The 20,978-nt window shown below is 36.8% G+C and overlaps 1 protein-coding gene across 1 annotated transcript; it reads left to right on the top strand.

Annotated features, from left to right (window-relative positions):
* The first annotated feature begins 384 nt into the window (after positions 1-384).
* LOC104293278 (heterogeneous nuclear ribonucleoprotein K-like) lies at positions 385-19,720 on the top strand. The gene is made up of 15 exons (XM_009892767.1): positions 385-463; positions 573-652; positions 1,531-1,628; positions 4,212-4,268; positions 5,712-5,755; positions 6,679-6,751; positions 7,341-7,454; positions 8,698-8,826; positions 9,362-9,669; positions 10,009-10,063; positions 14,516-14,566; positions 17,918-17,939; positions 18,014-18,096; positions 18,575-18,744; positions 19,582-19,720. The coding sequence occupies exons 2-15, from the start codon at positions 604-606 to the stop codon at positions 19,610-19,612; spliced, it is 1,284 nt and encodes a 427-aa protein (XP_009891069.1). The 5' UTR covers positions 385-463; positions 573-603; the 3' UTR covers positions 19,613-19,720.
* The last annotated feature ends 1,258 nt before the right edge of the window (positions 19,721-20,978 follow it).

Here is a 20,978-nt window from a genome sequence, read left to right as displayed (position 1 = left end):
CCCCCCGCGCGCTCTGGCAACGTCTGTCTGAAACTTGGCTATTCTTTAAGCAGTGCTTTTCCGTTAGCTCAAATTAGGGGCCTGGAAACACTAGCATGTGCTGGGAAAGGTGGTCTTTCAGCAGCGGTTGTAAAAGAGCGCATGCCTACCGGCAGTGCTTACTGTTACTTTGCACAAACAGGGTATTTGTTACAAATTAACAGAAGATTGAGAGGATGTTTTTAAAAGTTAAGCATACCTCAGTTTTTCTTTGTGGATATGTGAGTAAGTGTCAACCGTTTGTTCAGGCTATGGAAGTTGAGCAATAAAATCCAAGGGGAAAAAACAGCATTCTTTGTTCACCTGTAAGCGATCTGTAGAGCCTGATCTATGCTGTTTTCATAGGCTTCTTAAGCAGTAGGCTGTTGGGTTTTGATCCCTCCCAGAACACTTGAGTTTTGCTCTTCAAGTGTATATAAAACCTGTAAATTCTAAAAGCGGGCATCTCTCTGTTTTTTTCCTTTAGCACAATGTACAGCTTTCTTTCCCCCCCCCCCAAACTAGATGTACTAGCTTTTTTTATTCTACAGCAGGCTTTATCTGCACACCTAAGAATAAAAGGTAATGGAGACTGAACAACCGGAGGAGACCTTTACTAACACAGAGACAAATGGTAAATTTTTTTAAAGGGCTATTTTATTTTATTGGGGGGGGAAGAACCTTTTTAAGTCTCAGTGTTTCTAACTATTTTGGAATGCTTTACTGTATCAAATGTTTGTATTGGCAGTATTTTTGCATTTAATCTTATTTTTTGTGTCTTTCTTTACATGGATTTTGTATCGTGAATATGTATTTTTTCTTTGGGAGTATTTTAGACATGGCATCAGTAACTAAAAGTTATAACTAAGGGTTTGAAAACATTTGATAGCTAAATACTCAGTACTTGTCTGGATGGTGTGATCATGTAAAAATACTGTCAGGCATATCTATTACTGTATTTTATTTATTGCAGTTACTTTGAAGGAACGTATGTATATGTGAACTATCTCTAAATATTAGTTAAACGAAAAACTTTTTGGACATAAATAGTAAAGAAGAATTGGGGCATTAGCATTGAGTTGATTCATGGCAGTTTTTCAAAGCTATTTGAAATACTGCTTTCCTATTGTTCCACCAGTATTTCAGTATTGGAGAAACTACTTTTGATCTTTTGGGCTTTAAGGTTTTCCCAACTGTAAAAGAAATACTAGGTAGGTGGTGCAGCACTGCTTTAAACAACATGTTGTAAATTTTTCACTAAGTTTGCAAAAATTCTCATTTCAACTGTCATTCATAGATTTGGAATGAGTCTTCAATAATTAATTGATATGTAGGCTGATGACCTGTTTCTGTGCTATAGATACTTGAGGTAGATGTCAGAAGTTAGCATTGGGCTAATAGGAGGGAATGCTTCATTAGGAATACAGTGCGTAAGCTTGATATACAATTTTATCATGACTTAGAAAGTTAAATATATGTTTGTGTTTTTCCCTCCTATGGATCTGTCTACAGGCAAACGTCCTGCAGAAGATATGGAAGAAGAACAGGCCTTCAAAAGATCTCGGAATACAGATGAGATGGTTGAATTACGCATCTTGCTTCAAAGCAAAGTATGCTTTTTCAGTATCGCTATGTTGCTGCTTATACCATTGCTTAAGACAGCGGTGACAAAGTGTATGTTGTGGTGTATGTTTAGAAAGAACGTGTGCTTTATTTAAAATAAAATAACTTATTAGGAATATTTGTAAGTGTGCATGAATGATAGTAGAAGTGTATTCCAATGGTATTATCTTTGATAAATTTTTTCAAGGATGAATCTTTAATGATCTATGGGACTTCTCTGATTTAAAAAGAATGTACTCATTGAAAAAATAAAACAATAGAAATGATAAGCCACTTTTCTTATGTTTAAATGGAACATAATTTTTTCCAGGGGAATGACTGTGCATTAGTCTTTAGAGAGCAAGCAGTTAGAAGAATCAGCTTACTATTGTAAATTAAATATGAGAGGCAAGATGAGGATTTCCTCAGGATTTTAGTCATTTTCCCAGATATAGTAAATCGGTATATATCAACTTGAGGAAATGTGGGAGTAATGTTTCAGGGATTGTAATTGCTCCATTGACCAGTATAAATTGTTTCCAGTCGTTACAGGTGTTTGCGCTGTCTGAAGTAACTCAGACTTTTGTGTCAGGGCAGGGGAATGTTACATTAACTCTGCGTGGCATTTCTGATGAATAGTGAAGATATGGGGAGTGATGCAAAATGTTTGTGGTGCTGTTAGCATCGTGTGTCAACTGCATAATAAAAGCAATAATTTTGCACGTAGTTATTGTAATAGCCTGATAAAAATGTAGTTTTACAATTGCCCCTCTTGAATATCTGAGTTTATTCCTGTTGATTTTAGCAACTGGAGATTAGCAGTTGTTTATATTGGCTTTGCCTTCTTCAGACTTCTTCCTTGCTATATTAATTAGGGAAGCTGAGAATCCTGTTGGACAAACTGGTCATGAACAAATTGTTCCAAGGCCTGTAGATGAATTAGGATGAACTCTAGGCCCTTCAAATGAAGATCTTTTAGCCAGTCTTGATGAAAATAATGAATTTGCTTTAAATAATGTAAAGCCTTCAGAAAGCAGATACTGCAGCAGAAGTGACAATTTTAGTACAGCCTCAGGTTTGCTCACTACACATGATGAAAATGTTTTGTAACAAGAATTTGGAAATCCTTTGCCTCATTCAGATGAACAAATTTAATCTCCTGTAGAATGTTGGCGGCTTTTAAAATTACTTTCCTTTGGAAGATGACTTTCTTCTGGAAGAATAGATCCAAAGAGAGCTGGAAGAAGTGCTGTCAGTGGTCATGAAGACAAACATAGATTTGATTACTGAGAGGCTTCTACATACATCTAGAAGCTCATGTGATTCATCTTTAAATGGCACTTATGAAAAAGATTATATAAATGAGAGAAACCTGTAAAAGCTACTGTTATGGTTTGAGAAACCCATAACAATTTGTTGTTGTTTAGACAATCATTCTATCACCTGATGACCCCTCCCCACCTGGGAAAGGGAATCGGGAAAACACAAGGAAACCCGGGAGCTGAAGTATAAACAGATTTAATAGAGTAAGATAAGATAATTAACATTAATAGATCTAAAGAACCAATATTGATCCCGATACCAATACAGAATATGCAAATATTATACTCAGCCAATTATATCAGTAGGAAGCTATGCACTCTCAGCAGTGGACAGTAAATGTCAGACACTGCAAGTGCTACAGCTTTGGGAGGAAAGGCAGGCTTCGGGAGTCTGGCGCTGAATCACAGAATTTTCAGAGTTGGAAGGGACCTCTAGAGATCATCTAGTCCAACTCCCCTGCTAAAGCAGGATTGCCTAGAGCACATTACTCAGGACTGTATCCAGGCGGGTTTTGAAAATCTCCAGAGAAGGAGACTCCACAACCTCCCTGGGCAGCCTGTTCCAGTGCTCTGTCGCCCTAACTGTAAAGAAGTTTTTCCGTGTGTTGGAACGAGGCACAAAGTTCTCAGGATTGCAGCCATCAAGGGAGAGAGAGAACTTTGCAGCAAACTTTCTAATTTATAGTGAATGTGACGTTGATGGTATGAAATAATCCTGTTGGCCAGCTTGGGTCAAGTGCCTGGGTCTCTCTCCTCCTCATTCCTGCACCTGGCAAGCTCAAAATTGCTGAGACCTTGAAACCCACACACCATAGCTGGCTACAAAGTAAATATTTTCACTAATTCAGACACTAGAGTCTTCTAAAAGTGCAGTCTTCCCAGGCGTTAGAAGAGAAATTAGTCCTGTGTCGCTCAAACCAGGACAGGTATTCTTTTCAATCATACTCTAACTATGAGATAGTTTCTAGACAATTCTACCTGTGTTAAAACTTAAATTTGAAATTGAAATAATATTATTGAGTATTTTTAGCTGTTTCCAAAGTTCAGTGGTAAGACCTGTTTTGACCTTTTTTTTTCCCCCATGGTAAAACCATGTCAGTTTATGTTTCAATTTAATTTGAGCCTTCCAAAAGCAAAACAAGCCCCACCCCACCCCTAAATGCATCCCACAAGATAATGCAGAAATAGATATATTGTTCTTAATCTTCAGTTCAAAATTGTAGTCTGTGCTGTATTAGCATAACATGACTTCTGAAAACTGTTTTCCAGAATGCTGGAGCAGTGATTGGAAAAGGTGGCAAAAATATTAAGGCACTTCGTACAGATGTGAGTATATATGAGTTTGGATTAATTTAACACTAATTCTTTCAGAACTGCATTGAAAACTTGATTGCATACATTTCTAAAAATTGAGAAATTCAAATCTAGACAACAATCTAATTATAAGCCATTTTTAATGATTGTTAGGGGAGATAACTTTAGGTTTTCAGTTTGTGTTGTAATTAAAACCCAGCTTGAGTTATGTGGGAAAAGTTTATATTAAACCTCTCTGCTTTCAAATAGGGTTTCTCTAAATCGCACACTTCAAATGAGTTAACATCTTTAATTAGAAATATTGGCAAAGCTTAAAGCCCTTAACTGTACCATTTCCCATATGTGTGAATCAATTATAGTACTATTGAAAACTACTGCAGGTGGCTGGCTTAACCCAGTGATAGAGCAATTCTTTAACTTCCTTTAAAAAAACCCCATAAAGGTCCATCTGCTCTTACTTTAACAGCTTGGACATAAAGCACAAAAACATTCATGTTAAGGTTCCATGGTTTAAATACAGGTATAGAACAGTAAAGAAACATTTTATCCTGTTACTTGGAAGCATTTTTAAATGGTCATGACTTATTTACCTATTCATATTTTATAGTGGGTTGACTCTTGTGATTAGACACATGTTCAGTGTAAATGTTATTTATTTATAAAACTTGGCATTGCTGCTTAAATTCCAGTTGTTTACACTCCTGTACTTAGCATCAGCTACAATTGCAGCAATTTTTTCAAGCAAGACTGTGTTCAACACATTTGCTAATATATCATTACAAAATCAGTTCCATCTAAGTTCATAAACTGTAGCAACTAGAATTCAGGATTAAACTGAAATGGTTAGGAATCATACATATACTTGCTAACTTTGGCAACTTGTTTGTTTGTTTTAAGTAAATAAATACATCACCTAAGTCCAGATAATTTTAATTGATCTGGAATACTAATTTTCCCAGCTTGCCCAAGGTTTCAGTAATATGGATCTCAACAGTTTTTGTGTCTACGTTCATGAGCCAGCCTGCTACTGAAACATCATTATGTTAAAAGTAAAAAGTAGTTTAGTCAGATAAAGTAACTCATTAAGATCCATACTATTAAGCCACAGTCGATGTAGCGATCCATTATTGTGTTAGTCTTCAGAAGAACTTAAGCTTGCTTCATTAACTGAGAGTAATGAGTATAGTTTGTATTAAATTAAAATTTATTGCTTTTCCCCCTTTTCCCTCTCCTTGTTTTTTTGGCCATATATCTCCGTTACCCATGTACTGGATCGACTTGCCCCTGCGTTGCCCACCATGACGTTGGCCCATCCGCCCCTGAACGCCCATGTGAAAACCCTGGTTGGCTATGCCCAAAAATGTTCTCGTTGCCAAACGGGTACCATACTTGACAACTTCCGATTGAATACCCATGCCCAATGCCAACATCCACGAACGCCAATGACCAATGCAGTACAATGCCAGTGTTTCAGTCCCAGACAGCAGTGGCCCCGAGCGGTATGTCCCAACAGTTTATGCCTCACTGCCTGATTAGAAAGAGAGAAATGTATTTTATTACCTGCCTTTGATATAATTAAATAGTATCCCCTTATAGACGGTGTATTGTTTTTTTTTCAAGTTTTCTGTCTTATTTTCCCCATTAAGTCTTTTTGTCACTGAACTTTTACGTGAGTTGCCCACCCAAACGATCCACTAATTTTATTTCAATGGAAGGAGCACAGCTTCAAGTGTTGCATATTCACTGCATTCTAAATGAAATTGTTTCAGGAGTCTCTTCCTCTGTCTTTGTGGCCCACCCTGCTCCCCCCAACATTGTCTGTTCATAATTATTTCTGATGAAATACTAACTCTAGTTCACTTTCTGTCACTTCTCATTTGTGTTACCTTTTTTGTTTGTTTGGGGGAGTTGGTGTTTTGGGTTTTTTTTGTTTGGGTTTTTTCCCCTTGTATTTATATTCCTTTTTTTCAGAACCCGTTAGTAATCTAATTCTAACTGGTCTCAACCTTACTCCAGATATAATGTTGACCACTTGCATATCCCCACTCTTTCTTCAAGAAGATGTGCCAGTTTTACCAATGTAATGGCAAGGGTGGCAGGGAACGTGAATATTCACTTCTACTTTCAGTTCTGCGTCAATTTCTTGCCCACTTAATCTAAGCCCTTCTAAAATCTCTCACTTGCTCGCTCTCTCTGCAAGACCAGCCTAGTCTTAAGTTCAACATGCATATATATTGGGCATAAACAAAGACGCATGTGTTGTAAATCCAGAGAGCAGGTTTACTTTAAATGGGGAATATTAGTTGTAAGTTCTTCTGTGTAGTCAATCTTGTTAGAATTTTGTGTATGATTGTGAATACTAAATTTACTTCTACTACTTTTCTACCTTCTCCATGTTTTCTGACACTGTGGCCTCTAACAGCATCTTGAGTATAAGTGCAGATACAGAGACAATTGGAGAAATCTTGAAGAAGATTATCCCTACTTTAGAAGAGGTATGTCTCTAAGGTTTGTTTCTTTTTCAGAGGTATAAATTTAGATTTTAAAACAAGATAATTCTTGATGATTGTGTGCTATTTTTAATATGTTAAATTAGAAAATAAAAGCCAGCTTTTTTTAAAAGGCCTATAGTTCTCAAACTACACGTTGGCTTTTTTTTTTGGTAGAGGACAGAGATCATCTCTTCTTTAAAAATTAATATTTGGAACAGCTTCCTCCCCTTCAAAACACCTGTCTCCTGACTTGTTTAGTCCCCAATTTGAAGTAGCTGTATTGTAATTTCTATCCTGCCTTGGATTTGTAAGCAAGTGTGTTGTGCTGTTTGATATCTTAAAATTTTATACAATAATAATAAAAGAAATAAGGAAAACTAATTTGACATCACCTCATGTTGAAGCAAAGTACCTAAATAGGTGTGATTCTATCGTAGCAAATACAGCATTACAGTTCAGCAGCAAATTAAGTCATAATATATTGTTTGGAGAAAAACCTTAAGAAAACCCCCAAAATTAGTATTTTGATTTTTTCAATTATTTTTTCCCTGACTAATACTTTATTCTTTCCTTGTATGCATCTTACTTACAGTATCAACACTACAAAGGTAGCGACTTTGACTGTGAATTAAGACTTCTAATTCACCAAAGTCTAGCAGGAGGAATTATTGGTGTCAAGGGTGCTAAAATCAAAGAACTCAGAGAGGTACTGTTTCCTATTCTTTTCAGATTATGCTTTTATTCTATAAATAAATTATTTTTTGTGTGTTCATAAACAGTGAGTGTAAGCATAACTCCTTCAGAACATATTTCACGCGTGACTTCTGTGTTCTGAGATCAACCCGAGTTACTTATTACAACTTTCTTGCAAAAAATCAGAAATAAAGTGGCTGTTGGTGATAGAGCCTATAAATTCTTATAAAGCTTTTAAGTATATTAGCAGTAGAGTAACCTTTATAAATAAAGGATACTTTTTAAAATTAAAATACCATTCATCACTCCTGGAATGAACTGCTGAATAGACTATATTGGTGGTGTTGGACATGGAAAATGGTTTAGTGTGGTCGCATCTCCATAAACTCTAACGATGATAATCTAATAAATATTTGAATATTTTTATAAAAAGGTGGTAAGGGGTGGGGTTTTGGGTGGGTTGTTTCTGGGTGGATTTGGGTCTTTTTGTTGTGAGTTTTGTTTTTTGTTGGGGTGGTTAGTGGTTGGGGGGTTTTGTTTGGTTTTGGGTGGGTTGGGTTTTTTTTTTTTTAATTTCTGCTTCCTTGAAGTCCACAGTTTCCTTTGTGAAGGAATGAGTTTTTGTTCTAAAAAGCTAGTGGTCTCTATGGATCTAGAGTGGTGTTTTCTATCCTTTCCTGGCATTGTGTCAAAGACAATTCCAGGTCAGTTTAGGCATAAGCTACTATTTGTAGTATTTGCCTGAAGAAGGCAAGATGACTAGACGTAATCCTGGCAACATTGCTGTCTTGCATCCAAAGCATGTTTTTATGACATAAGAAGGTTTATATAACCTGTAAGATTATAATGGATATGCGATCCTTTTGCTAATATTTGATTAAATGACTGTGTAGATGAGCCATAATTGAAAGATTTTAAAAATGGAACTTTTTTCCTCTTCGCTCGCATTGCATACGAACTGATGTCATTGCAGATATTGTTGCTTATATCTTATTTTTATTTGTTATTTTTATGTTATGTTTTTGTTGTTATTTGTTATTTTTATGTTATATATCTTATTTTTTATATCTTATTGTTGTAAGAACTCAGAAGCAAGCATTCACTTAAAAAGACTGGAAGTTTAATGATCTGGTTTGATTGTTTCTTTAATAATGGTTTAGTGTGTGTCTTACTCATTTTGTTTTCAATAAGTTTATAAAATTGTTTAAAATACTTCTATTTGAAGATTTTGGGGTTTTTTTTCTTCTCTTAAACAGAACACTCAGACCACTATTAAGCTCTTCCAAGAGTGTTGTCCTCATTCCACTGACAGAGTGGTGCTTATTGGTGGAAAACCTGATAGAGTTGTGGAATGTATCAAGATTATCTTGGATCTTATCTCTGAGGTAATGTGTCTTAAACTTATTATTCTTTCATTGATATTCATGAAAGTCGGGATGATTTGGATGGAAAATTATGTTTCCATTTCTGTTTTGAATTCAGTGCCTCTTCTTTCTCCAGTAACAAAATAAGTGTTGGACTGTTAGCATCCTTTGAAATTTTCCCTGTTTTCTAGAATCGGGGTGTACCTTATTGGAGAGGGAATCTGGTTTTGCTACCAATGGACTGTTAGTCATGCTTTATATATCAGTAAAATAAGAAATTATAAATTAGGGAGGAAGTGAGACAAATGTACATGCCACCCATCAGGAACAGCAGGTTCTCTATCATAGTTAAGTTCTCAGGATGTATATCACCATCCCTGCCTTTCTTAACAGCATTGTGAAATCAAGAACGTATTCAGAATGTATAAATTCATATTTACACATTTAATATAATAATTTAATGAAATATAATAATTGTAACAGTCAGTGCTAACCAGGGGGGAGGGGTGATGGTGTTTTTGTGTTTTTTTGTTTTTTTTTTTTGTGTGTGTCTTAGTCTCCAATTAAAGGACGGGCCCAGCCTTATGATCCCAATTTCTATGATGAAACATATGACTATGGTGGCTTCACAATGATGTTTGATGATAGAAGGGGACGTCCAGTAGGCTTTCCAATGCGTGGAAGGGGAGGCTTTGATCGAATGCCTCCTGGTCGTGGTGGACGACCTATGCCTCCATCAAGAAGAGATTATGATGATATGAGCCCTCGCAGAGGACCTCCACCGCCTCTGCCAGGTCGTGGTGGCAGAGGTGGCAGCAGAGCTCGTAATCTTCCTCTTCCTCCTCCACCACCTCCTCGTGGCGGGTAAGCTGTTGTATAAGTGCATTGTACAAAACTCGAGTAAAATTTGCTGAATTGTGCTCGTTTCCAGGATTTGTTTCACACTCCATGTTGGTAGTGATTACGCAGGATTGAGTGTGCATTGCACCAGAGAATTTAAAGAAGTATTTGAATTTAACTATTTCTGCAATGTAGCAGTCTATCAGGACTATAGTCAGTAGTTCTGTAACTTTATTTTATGTCATTCAGAACTTGGCTAAAGCATTCAGAAATTCATAGTTGTGTGTAAGTCTTGAAAACTTGAATTAAACTATATAAACTAGTTTATAACATGAGTCGTGCTGCTGCTTTTTCTCATTTTAGAGATCTTATGTCTTATGACCGAAGGGGTAGACCTGGAGACCGTTATGATGGAATGGTAGGAGTTAAAATTCATATTGTTTTGTTTGGTAAATACAGATAGCACTTTGAATATCTGAGGAAACTGTTCTTGTATACATACACTTAAGTGTGGGGCATGTGTGCTTCTGATAAACTTTGATATCACCAAAATGTTTTGGCCATACAAATGGTCCCCCCAAGAAGACGACTGTTTGGGGTGTAAAGGGATCTGCTGTGTGGTTTTGGTTTGTGGGTTTTTTTGTTTGGTTGGTTTTCCCTACCTGCTATCAACAATGGAATAGAAAGTTGGTAGAGCCACAGTCCCTTCAGGTTTTATTACACGGACCTTCTTTTAGACTTTTTCTTTTTTATCAGGATGACAGAAATAGGAATTAGGAGGCTGTTCAAATCAGAACGATGTTTTCCAACAGATGTTAGCAGAATTTAAGAGAACATGAATGATGTCTATAAAGAGCTCTAGTTGGTTTGGCAGATGATTGCTTTTTCAAATCAGTTCTTGTCTTAATGCTGATTTCTATGTCTGCAAAAGAAATCTACTGTAATTCTAAATGTTTTGCAGCCAGGGCCACTGATAAGTTGAATTTCATTCAACCATGTGTGGGGGGAGAATTAAAAAAGGTTTAAAGATACTCTTCCATGTTGTACTCTGAAATGTGACTTTGTGGTAGTCATTTACTATTGTATCCTCTTTCCTGGGAAGATTGTGGTTAACAATCTTTTTTTTTTCTCCTCTGGTTCTGTTTTTTGGTGTTTTGTTTTTTTTTTTTAATTTTTTCTTTTAACTGAATGGAAGAGAAGGAAGTGGAGAGGAGCTATGAAATGGCCTACCTAAGTGAGATTTACACATTGCCTCCTTCTGGGAGGAAGAGGCAATTACTTCCAGTAATACATACTGGAAGTAAATATTCTAAGAATGTCAAAATTAGGGCACCTATTGAAAGGAAAGACTTGCACTTAAAATTACCAAAAAACCAACACCAAAACCACCAAGTTGTCTATGCTACTCTGGATCTTAAGAAACTAGAAGAATCATGAACTGTACCTCTAAGATCCCTTATCCTTATGTTTTCAAAGCTCAGTTTTTGTGTTTTCATATTTGCAGCTGTTAAAACTGGTCTCAGGGCATATAAACAGAGTAGCCTGCCCTTCCTTGGGTATCTGGTTGAGCGCAATCTTCAGCTTGGGCAATAGTGTTCTGTTCTATTCCATTTAGAATAGAAAATCTATTTGAACTCTTATTTATTCTGACTGATCAGGTTGACCTTGGCTTTCTTGACATGAGTTTCTACAAATAAGTGGGAGTCATCTCTGATCATTTTTCATGTTCTGAAAAGCAATTTTATTTCCTCTTCACAGTGGAGCTGCTCATGGCTTTGGCTGCTTTATGCACAGGTTTCATAGACTGCCTACAATGAGGACTGCTTTCTGACACAGATTGTATTTAATTTCTAGTTTTAGCTAGCCATAATCCCAATATCCTTAACTGTATAAGCAGATGAGAGAAATCTTTCGATGGCTTGTGAGGCTGAAGCTGGAAGTGTCATGCCAGAAATGTAAGGTCGTCTTGAGCTACTATGCATTTCATATAGAAACCATTCTCTAGCAAAACATTTAAAATTAGAGTAAGCCAACATCATTGTGGTTTGTGAAGTAGTGTGTGGGAAAGGCTAGTTTCAGAGAGCAGCAATGCCATTTTACATAAATACATTAAAAGGCAAGAATAGATTCTCTTTTCAGACCAACATCTTCGAGATGTTGAACCTACAGTAATCCTCATTTTCTGCCAGTTCTTTTCTCCGCTAAAGGAGGAAAAATTCTGTAGTTCAAGACTTGTAAGATGGTGAACCAAGACTGGATGGTGAAACTTGAATTTTCTGAGATGTGGCAATACTGACAGCCTTGTAAATTCTAAAATAGGAGGAAAAAAACAATTTGAATTTTTTTTATAAGACATACATGCATTGTTTCTCTTATTAGAGGTATATATTTTAGGCTGTAACTACTCCAAAACAAATGCCTGTGGACCATAATGGCTATTTTGATAGCTGAGAAAACATGAATGCGTTTCCACTATTTCCTTTTTAACACCTCCATCTCCATGGGTGCTTTAGATATACAAATGCACAAAAACATACCGGGGCAGGGGGATAAGCTGGAGAAAGGTATATAAAACCATTTAACCCCCCCCCCCCCCTTTTTTAATGGTCAATTCCTAATGCTTTCAAAGTGTTCTTAAATTGGAGTTAAATGAGAACTAAATCACTATGTTTGTTTAAAAGTAGAGCGTATATTCAGACATCTAATCTGCTTTTGCTCATTCAATTGATTCCTACTTCTTGATATTTTTTAACATGATATATGTGTATGTGTATATACACGTTTCTGTATAAGCACTTCAATAAAGGTACATACACTAAAAATATTAGAAGTACTTCATGTTTAAGAGATTTGACATTAAATAGCATGTAAAAAAATCAGTGAAGGGAAGATGTTTGAAGATGTTTGACACATTTATCTATATAAATATTAAAAGAAATTAATAAAATTCCCCTCTTCTGGGCCAGTCCCTTAAAAATAAGGGAAAGTTACAATAAGGAATTTTCCATCAGTTAGGATTGCATGAATATTCTTTCATTAGATGTAAAAGTCAATAAATTCTTATTAATAGTATGCGCTTTGTCTTATCCAGTCAGTGATTTATTTGGTTTTGATTTCATTTCCATTGGTTACCAGTAGTAGCTGGCACAAGTGAGTCTGTAGAGAAGAAAATTCTGTTATGTATCTTAAGTTATCCTGCACCTAGTATTTTAGGAACTGTTTTTAAATGAACATTTATATTTTAATGTGCTATCAATGTTGTGTTGTTAAAGGAGAAGCTGCTGCCCAAGCATTCACACACCGTTTAAGGAGTTGCACACACCACCCAAGTCTTTAACTGCTAGGACCAGGGTCCCTTCACAGTAGGCAAACCCAGCGGGCCGACGGGTGCCCCTTTCGACTCCTCACACACACACTTACTCTCGGGCACACTCCCTCCTTCTTCAGGCTCTTAACCCTAGGTTTCCTGCAGCAGAGTCTCAGGCATCAGATTTTATAAAAATAAGTAATTTAATTGAAAGGTACAACAGCAAGGTCAGCCTGGGCTGGGTGCCTCTGAAAAGGGGAGGGACCTCGAACAAAGAAACCCCTGGGCAATTATACCCTTGTGATCTATACACCCGCCCCTCACACGCTCTTCACGTGCTGTCCATGCATCTTTTAATCCAATGGTGATTTTTGGTCTGGGGCCTTCTAACACCTTATTGGATTCTTTTTCTGTGTCCAGGCAGGCAGGCTGTTGACTGCTCTTATCTTGTTGATTTTCAATCTCTGCTGACGGTTGCAGCCTCCTTATCTGCTGGTTTACGCTTCTTGTGCACCTATGCTTGCTGGCAGAACATGGGGAACTGAAAAGTCCCAGACTTGGGGAAAAACACTACCAAAACATCAGTGTGTTATCAACATCTTTCCCATACTAAAAGACTAAACACAGCACTGTACGAGCTTCTAGGAAAATTACTAAGAAAATTAACTCAGTCATGGCCTAAAGGCTTCAGCAAATCTAGCTACTCATGCTAAGTAAAGCTAAGCAAACAGCTTAACACCATGTTATAACCCTAAGTAATTTGTTCTAATTAAAACTTACTTATTTAAGCTAAACAACTAAGTTCTCTCAATAGTGTAGTATGTTTTAACCCAGCAAAGGCCTCTGCCTTAATAGTAATTTAAAGTGGATTCTACAAGTTATATTTTTATAATTGTTTGTTGATTGTTATTTTTTCCCCAACGTTTGTTGTAGAATTCTGAAGCAAAGAAACGCTATATATTGCATTTAAAAAAAAAAATTAATAGTATTTCCAATATAATTAGGCAGTAGTAGATTTTTAGTTTAGCTATTGGCTATATGAAGTATATGGAAATGAATTAAAATATGAGAAGCCATGTCCTTCCTGTTTGACCTGTTGTTGACATAGATATATCAATGATAGTTACTTGTTGTATTCAATGCCTTTTCTAGATTTTTTTTATGCGTGAGAGAAATAGAAGGTTTTGGTATCTGAGTGTATCTTTTAGTATATAGTACAGTTCTAGTACTCAAAGGTGTTTAAAAAAAACAAACTGTTCCAGCTTTGCTCTCCCCTTAGCTGTCTGACATTCTTTGTAAGAGGAAAATCTGTTTACACCACAGAAACAAGGAAGAAAGGAATGTAACCAGTTACTGTTCCCTTGCAGTGAAAGTAAAAGGGAGTGAACCTTGTAACTGGTCTATATAATGTACTTTTGAGTCTTTGTAGTAATTTAAGTAGTGCAGAAAAATGTTTCTCTATGTTGGTATGTATGCGTTTGCTTGACAAGTTACCTATAAGCCTTCATGGCATGGGCTTAATTTGGATTTCCTCTTATCCTCCTATTATGTTGTGCCTGGAAGATGATGCAGTGTCATGTGGATGCTTGTGATGACATGCAGCCACCAGAGTTGGTGAGTGTGCTTATGCTTTTTATTTGACTGGTTTAATAGTTGATTTTTGAGAAAAATAATTTGAATTGGTTAAGTGATAACTAGAATTTCTTCAGATTGAATGTAGTCAGTGGCAGCTTGCACCTATTGAAAAATCCCTAAAGCTGTCCTTCTAACTCAGGTTATTGGCAGTTTATGTCCTGAACAGTGAATCCTATACAGGCAGTTAACGTTCTACAATGGAAGTATGCAGCAGCACAGCCAAGTGAGAGAAGCTTTTCTGTTGTATTGCCTCTTTTGTACCCTTTTTTAGTGTTCTAAGTTGTAACTTTCACTGTAACTCTTGCTTTTCAACACCCTGTAGGTGCATCTATTTAGGAATATATTTTATGTTAACTTCATCATGTTGTGTTTTCTCCTGTTTCAAACAAGGAATGTTAAAAATAATTCTTTACTTATAGTTGTGGATAAACTATTATGCATTACCTATCCATATATTTGCAAGGATTCCATTTGATTTGTGTTTGTCAAACTACTTACTCTTAGGGGGTTTAGGAAGGAAAATTCAAAGGGTGTCAGCAAGTGCTTATGCTGTCTAGAAGATGGCAAAATGCTGCCAAATATTAAATGTTAGTTCCTAGCTTACATAAAGAGCATCATGATTAAAGAGGAAGAGATCAGTGACCTGCTATGCCGCTTGGATGCACACAAGTCTATGGGACCGGATGGGCTTCACCCAAGAGTGCTGAAAGAGTTGGCAGACGTGCTCGCCAAACCGCTTTCCATCATTTACAGGAAGTCATGGCTAACTGGGGAGGTCCCAATGGACTGGAGGGTGGCAAATGTAACACCCATCTACAAGGAAGGCAAAAAGGAGGATCCAGGAAACTATAGACCTGTCAGTCTAACCTCGATACCAGGGAAGGTCATGGAGCAGGTCATCTTGAGTGCCATCAAAACACACATAATGGGCAACCAGGGGATCAGGCCTAGTCAGCATGGGTTTATGGAAGGCAGGTCCTGCCAGACGAACCTGATCTCCTTCTATGACAAGATAACCAGATTATTGGACGAGGGAAAGTCTGTTGATATTGTATACCTGGACTTTCGAAAAGCATTTGATACTGTCCCCCGTACAATTCTTGTGGAAAAACTGGCTTTACACGGCCTGGATGAGCATACAATCCACTGGATCAAGCACTGGCTGACTGGAAGGTCCCAAAGAGTGGTGCTCAGTGGATTTAAATCCAGCTGGTGGTCGGTCACAAATGGTGTGCCTCAGGGCTCAGTGTTGGGACCATTTCTGTTTAATGTCTTTATTGATGATCTCGATAAGGACATAGGTGCCCACTACTCCAATTTTGGTAGCAAAACATCAGCTAGACATTAACTCTATTTGTCTCAAGGCCCACCATTGCTTTCCTTCCTTTTCTTTTGTTCCTCGCCCCCCAGTTTCCAAGGAAACCGTGACCTAGCTGTAACCAATCCATCCACAACATGGAGTTTACTTTGCTCTAGCAATCTCCGACCACCTCAGCCAACTTCTAAAAAACTTGACAGACGGAATGGGCTCTGAAAGAGAGTGTATTTCTATACATTCTATGAAACTGTGAAGCTGAGTAAAGAAGAGTGCCCCAAATTATATCGAGCTGCTGGAGCGAGTACAGAGGAGGGCAATGAGGCTGCTGAAGGGCCTAGCAGAAGAGCTGTTGAAGGAGCTGGGACTGTTTAGTTTGAGGAGGAGGAGGCGGCTGAGGGGAGACCTCATCACTCTCTACAACTATTTGAAAGGATGCTGTAGAGAGGTGGGTGCTGGTCTCTTCTCACAGGTAACTAATGACAGAACGAGAGGGAAGGGCTTCAAGCGCCAACAGGGTAGATTGAGACTGAACATTAGGAAAGAATTTTTCACAGAAAGAGTGGTCGGGTATTGGAATAGGCTGCCCAGGGAGGTGGTGGAGTCACCATCCCTGGATGTGTTTAAGAGCCATTTAGATGTGGTGTTGGGGGATATGGCGTAGGGGAGAACGTTGTAGAGTAGGGTAGATGGTTGGACTCAATGATCCCAAGGGTCTCTTCCAACCTAGACAATTCTATGATTCTATGATAAATACTGCAGTTATAATTACTCATCTGCTATCAAATTAATTCGCTGTCTTGTAGCCTGGGCAGGAGAAGCAGCAGAATGGGTGAAGAAAAGGGCTGTTCACCAAAACAAGTTACCCGAAAAAGGGATTCCCCGTGCAAAATATCAGCAGAAATAGGTGCAAGAGTATGTGTGTGAAACATGCAGCTCTGATCAGCCTCTGAATGAAGGACACTGCTTAGAACTTAATTCTTTTGTATTTTGCACTCCACTACAAGCTCTATTATGTTGCATTATGGTCTGTATTACTAAGCACATGATTACGTAACAAAGGTTGCTTAGAAACAGATGATCAGCTGAATAATATTTTTTCTGAGTAGTTTCCATTTTGATGTGGCTCCAAAAATCTAGCAGGTAAATAGGTTTTTGGAAGAATTGTTGCATGACAACTTCTGCAAAGAAATAATTCCCACAAATTCCTGTATTTCTGTATTTCATTGATATAAGTTGAATTCTAGAGAAGCATGCACATCTGTTCTCTGCTCCTACAGGAAGATATTAAAATGGGTGTTTGTGCATTTAAAAGGCATTAGATCAAATTAAGCACTTGATATCAACTACCAGTATACAAATCCTGAAAATAAAAGCAGTCAGGAGTACTGCATTGCAGTGATTTGGAATATGGTAGTTTTAGCAGAACAGTAGTAATTAGTGTCATGATTGTCCCTTCTGTGATCCAAAGGATTGTAGCATAGTCTGAATGGAGAGACCAATTGTAAAGTTGTTATTAGAGTTGACTTGTTTTTTCCTTAAGATATAGATGGAGTGGTAGGAGGGTTGACAGTTACCAGGTAAACAACTTGTCCCAAACTGAGACTTTAATTTCTCCTGAGCTGTATAGTTAGTAGTAATAAGGCTGAACTATGATCTTTTGATTTGAATGTTACTTTAGTCCAAGGGTCAAGAGTAGATCAGCATCAAGAACTGTTTACCAGCTGAATTGGGTAAGGTTTCTTGGTAAACTGGTATGGCTGGATCTTGATGACTTTTTCTTAAAGGTTTTAGCAGAGCAAGCTATGAGGTTCTCATGAGATATTCCCTCCCCCCCTTTGTTCCTGGTCTGCTCTCTTCCCCAGTTTGCCTTTAATGACACTTAGATTAAGGTTGTGGGTTAGGATTTTTGCATAAAATAGGCTCAAAGTTAACAGTATGATACTTGAGATGAAAACATGTTAATTAATCACAATTATTTGCGATTTAAGGGTTTTCTTTCTCTTTTCTTATAGTTTGAGGGTGGCTCTGGATATGGTAAGTTTTTATAGAGAACTTTGACATGCACTTCATTTAGTCAGTAAGAGGCTTGATGCATACGTTTAAATCAGACTATTCTTACACAGGGGGCCGTGGTTCATATGGAGATCTTGGTGGACCCATCATCACAACACAAGTAACGATTCCCAAAGATGTAAGTGAGGCTGACTTGCTTTCCACTTGTTTAAATAAATAAATAGAAAGTCACAGCCTTTTCTCAGACTATGTAAGTAAATCAGAAGTATTTGGGATGCTTGACAAGTACTTTTAATATAAAACAAGTGTTTCTAAATCACCAAATGTTTATTCTTAAGGATGTTTGTTTTGTCTTCGCTTTAGAGATGCACTGAACTATTTTTTAATTATTAACATTCAGTAATAGATATGGTCTACATAACTTGTTTTTGCAAACAAGCATCTGGTTCTTATAAATTTACCCCACCTGTGTTTAGATAATAAAAGTTACAGAGGATGTTTTGAGACTGTAAGAGTAAGCTTCCATTGTAACTCTTAAAATTAAATTGATGGAAGCTACTTGAACAGTACCGTGTTTTTGCAGAGAAAGTTATATCAGTACTGTGTTTTCTAGAGGAAGTTATATAAGGAAATGAATGCTTTATTTTCTCCCCTAGTTGGCAGGATCTATTATTGGAAAGGGAGGCCAGAGAATCAAACAAATACGTCATGAGTCAGGAGCTTCAATCAAAATTGATGAACCACTAGAAGGCTCAGAAGATCGAATAATAACAATTACAGGAACACAGGACCAGATACAAAATGCTCAGTATTTACTGCAGAACAGGCAAGTTGAAGCTTAATGCTGTCCTTAGTGTCAATTTTAAACTGACTTTCCTACCACTACATTCTAAAGCTCTTCTCTGCAATACAGTTTTTAGAAGGCAGGATTTAAGTAACTATTGAACCTAACTTCTCCAGTGGTAGTTCTGCCTTGATTCTTTTCTCTGTTCTAACTAAAATGAAGATTCCTTCAAAACTATTCTTGATGGAAGACACCTTAACCAAGCAGTCCTCTGGTGAAAATTGCTGCAAAAAACCTACTTGTACTAAATTACATAGAACCTGTAGAAAATATAGAAGATTTCAGTGGATGTTGGTCTAGTTCTGTGTGGAAGACTAGTGATTTTGTTGTTTTTAGATAACTTAACTGACAACAAATCACAGTCTGCCATGTGGCACAGACCATGCCTCTACATACAGGACAAGTTGAAATCAATTGGTGCTTTGTGCAGCGTTTCACACCTTGCTGGCATTATTTTCTGTTCTGCCAAATATTAAGAGTTTCGGACTTAGTTTGCTTAGTTTTGCTTTAATAAGACGTTGGTTATAGCATTTGTTAATGTTTAACTTGAATGTGTGGCTTTAGATTACTAATATTTAAATGCACTTAAAATAATTCTATGCCTATAATTATTAACCATTAATCTTTAAAAAGTATTTACTTTTAAATGTATTGGGAATTTGTAGTTCAATCTTTAAGAATGCCATTGTGAATATTGATGCAAGATAAAATGTATGGTCAATCATTCTAATACATGCTTTTTTCTTTTTCTTTTATAGTGTGAAGCAGTATGCAGATGTTGAAGGATTCTAATGCAAGATTATTTTTTCTTTTTTATAGTGTGAAGCAGTATTCTGGAAAGTTTTTCTAAGACTAGTGAAGAACTGAAGGAGTCCTGCACCTTTTTTTTTTCTTTTTTTTTTTTTTTTTAATATCTGCTTCTGTTTAAAAAGCCAACATTCCTCTGCTTCATAGGTGTGAAGCACCTATGCATGAAATGCATCAATGACAGTCGCTGTTAAGCTTGTTGTTCTTCTTTGATATAGATGGAGTTACGTGTTTTTGGCAAATTAAAGAAACGGTGTGAAAACAGTGGTTATTTGGGGGGGAAAAAAAAGTACAAAAATATTAATGCAAACGTGTGAAATTTTACTTTTTTTGCAAGTTTTTGGCCCTCTTTGCAGTACATATATATATTGGTGACAGTATATAAATAAAATATTTGGAAAGTTTGTGATGCCACTGAGTTAACAGTGGGTTAAATACACCTGGTTCTAGACAGCTTGCTTAATGCAAATAACGTTTAAAATAGCAGTTGGTGTATCATTTAATGAATGAATTGTAGTTTTCAGAGCTTTCATTTGTATCGGGTAGAAACTTTTATGAATTGACAAATTGGCAGTTTCTAACTTGATTTTCATTGTATACAGAACTTAAACTTGTTTGGTTTCCCTGCTGTTTGTTGAATTCCATAAGAAATATTTGTGAGAAATTAAAAAAGATAAAGTACCTCTGAATATTTCATGTAATACCTTGGCATTTGTATTTATAGTTTACAAGTTTTAATTTCACTTCCTAAATAAAAACAATTTTTAAAATGCAGAAGAGCTTTGTAAATCTGAATGTGATTGATCTAGATTAAGTGGATTCTTTCACTTTGGCAGAGGGGGGGTGTATAGAACATTTTACTTTTCTCATCTTATTGAACCATATGGGGTAATTCCTGTCATAATAAGGAGCTACACTTACCTCCTTGCCCTTTCCCATTACATTGTAAGAGGTGACCTCCTTAGCAGAGCTATAATCAATCCTTAGAAAACAGACAAAACCCGGTTTTGTCTAGGGCAACGAGTATGGCAGTTTTCACCGTGAATAAACATGTGTAGAATTGGTACTTCCTTGGGAAAGGCTGAACATACGTTATATGGAGAAATTGGCGACCTAGAAAAAGGTATCAGACAAAATGCAAATGAATTAAGAGAAAAACATGGGGTGCAGGTTTTTTTTTCCTGTGCACTTCTACATTGTGTATGTGCAGGTGGTTTGTGGGTTTGTGTTTTTAAAATATTTTAGGGAGGAGGAAAACTGCATAGTGTCAATATACTAGAGAATAATGTGTTTTGTTTTTTCTTTTTAATGATCTGCATTTTTAAAGAAGCTAATCTAGTCTTACAAGGAAGTTGAGCACTGCTCTATCTTTAGTAGGGTTTTCTTTAAGGTTTCCTTAAAACCAACCA

The sequence above is a fragment of the Charadrius vociferus genome, unplaced genomic scaffold (genome assembly GCF_000708025.1).
Source record: "Charadrius vociferus isolate BGI_N301 unplaced genomic scaffold, ASM70802v2 scaffold29, whole genome shotgun sequence".
Lineage (NCBI taxonomy): Eukaryota > Metazoa > Chordata > Aves > Charadriiformes > Charadriidae > Charadrius > Charadrius vociferus.
Note: the sequence above shows the minus strand (reverse complement) of the source record. Positions and strands in the feature narration are given on the sequence as shown.

Bases quoted from the DNA above. Each gene is read 5' to 3' on its own strand.
- LOC104293278 (XM_009892767.1), top strand. From the start codon at position 604: ATGGAGACTGAACAACCGGAGGAGACCTTTACTAACACAGAGACAAAT. The intron at 10,064-14,515 runs GTAGGAGTTAAA...TGTGCCTGGAAG, and splicing joins GAGACCGTTATGATGGAATG to ATGATGCAGTGTCATGTGGA. The intron at 14,567-17,917 runs GTGAGTGTGCTT...CTTTTCTTATAG, and splicing joins ACATGCAGCCACCAGAGTTG to TTTGAGGGTGGCTCTGGATA.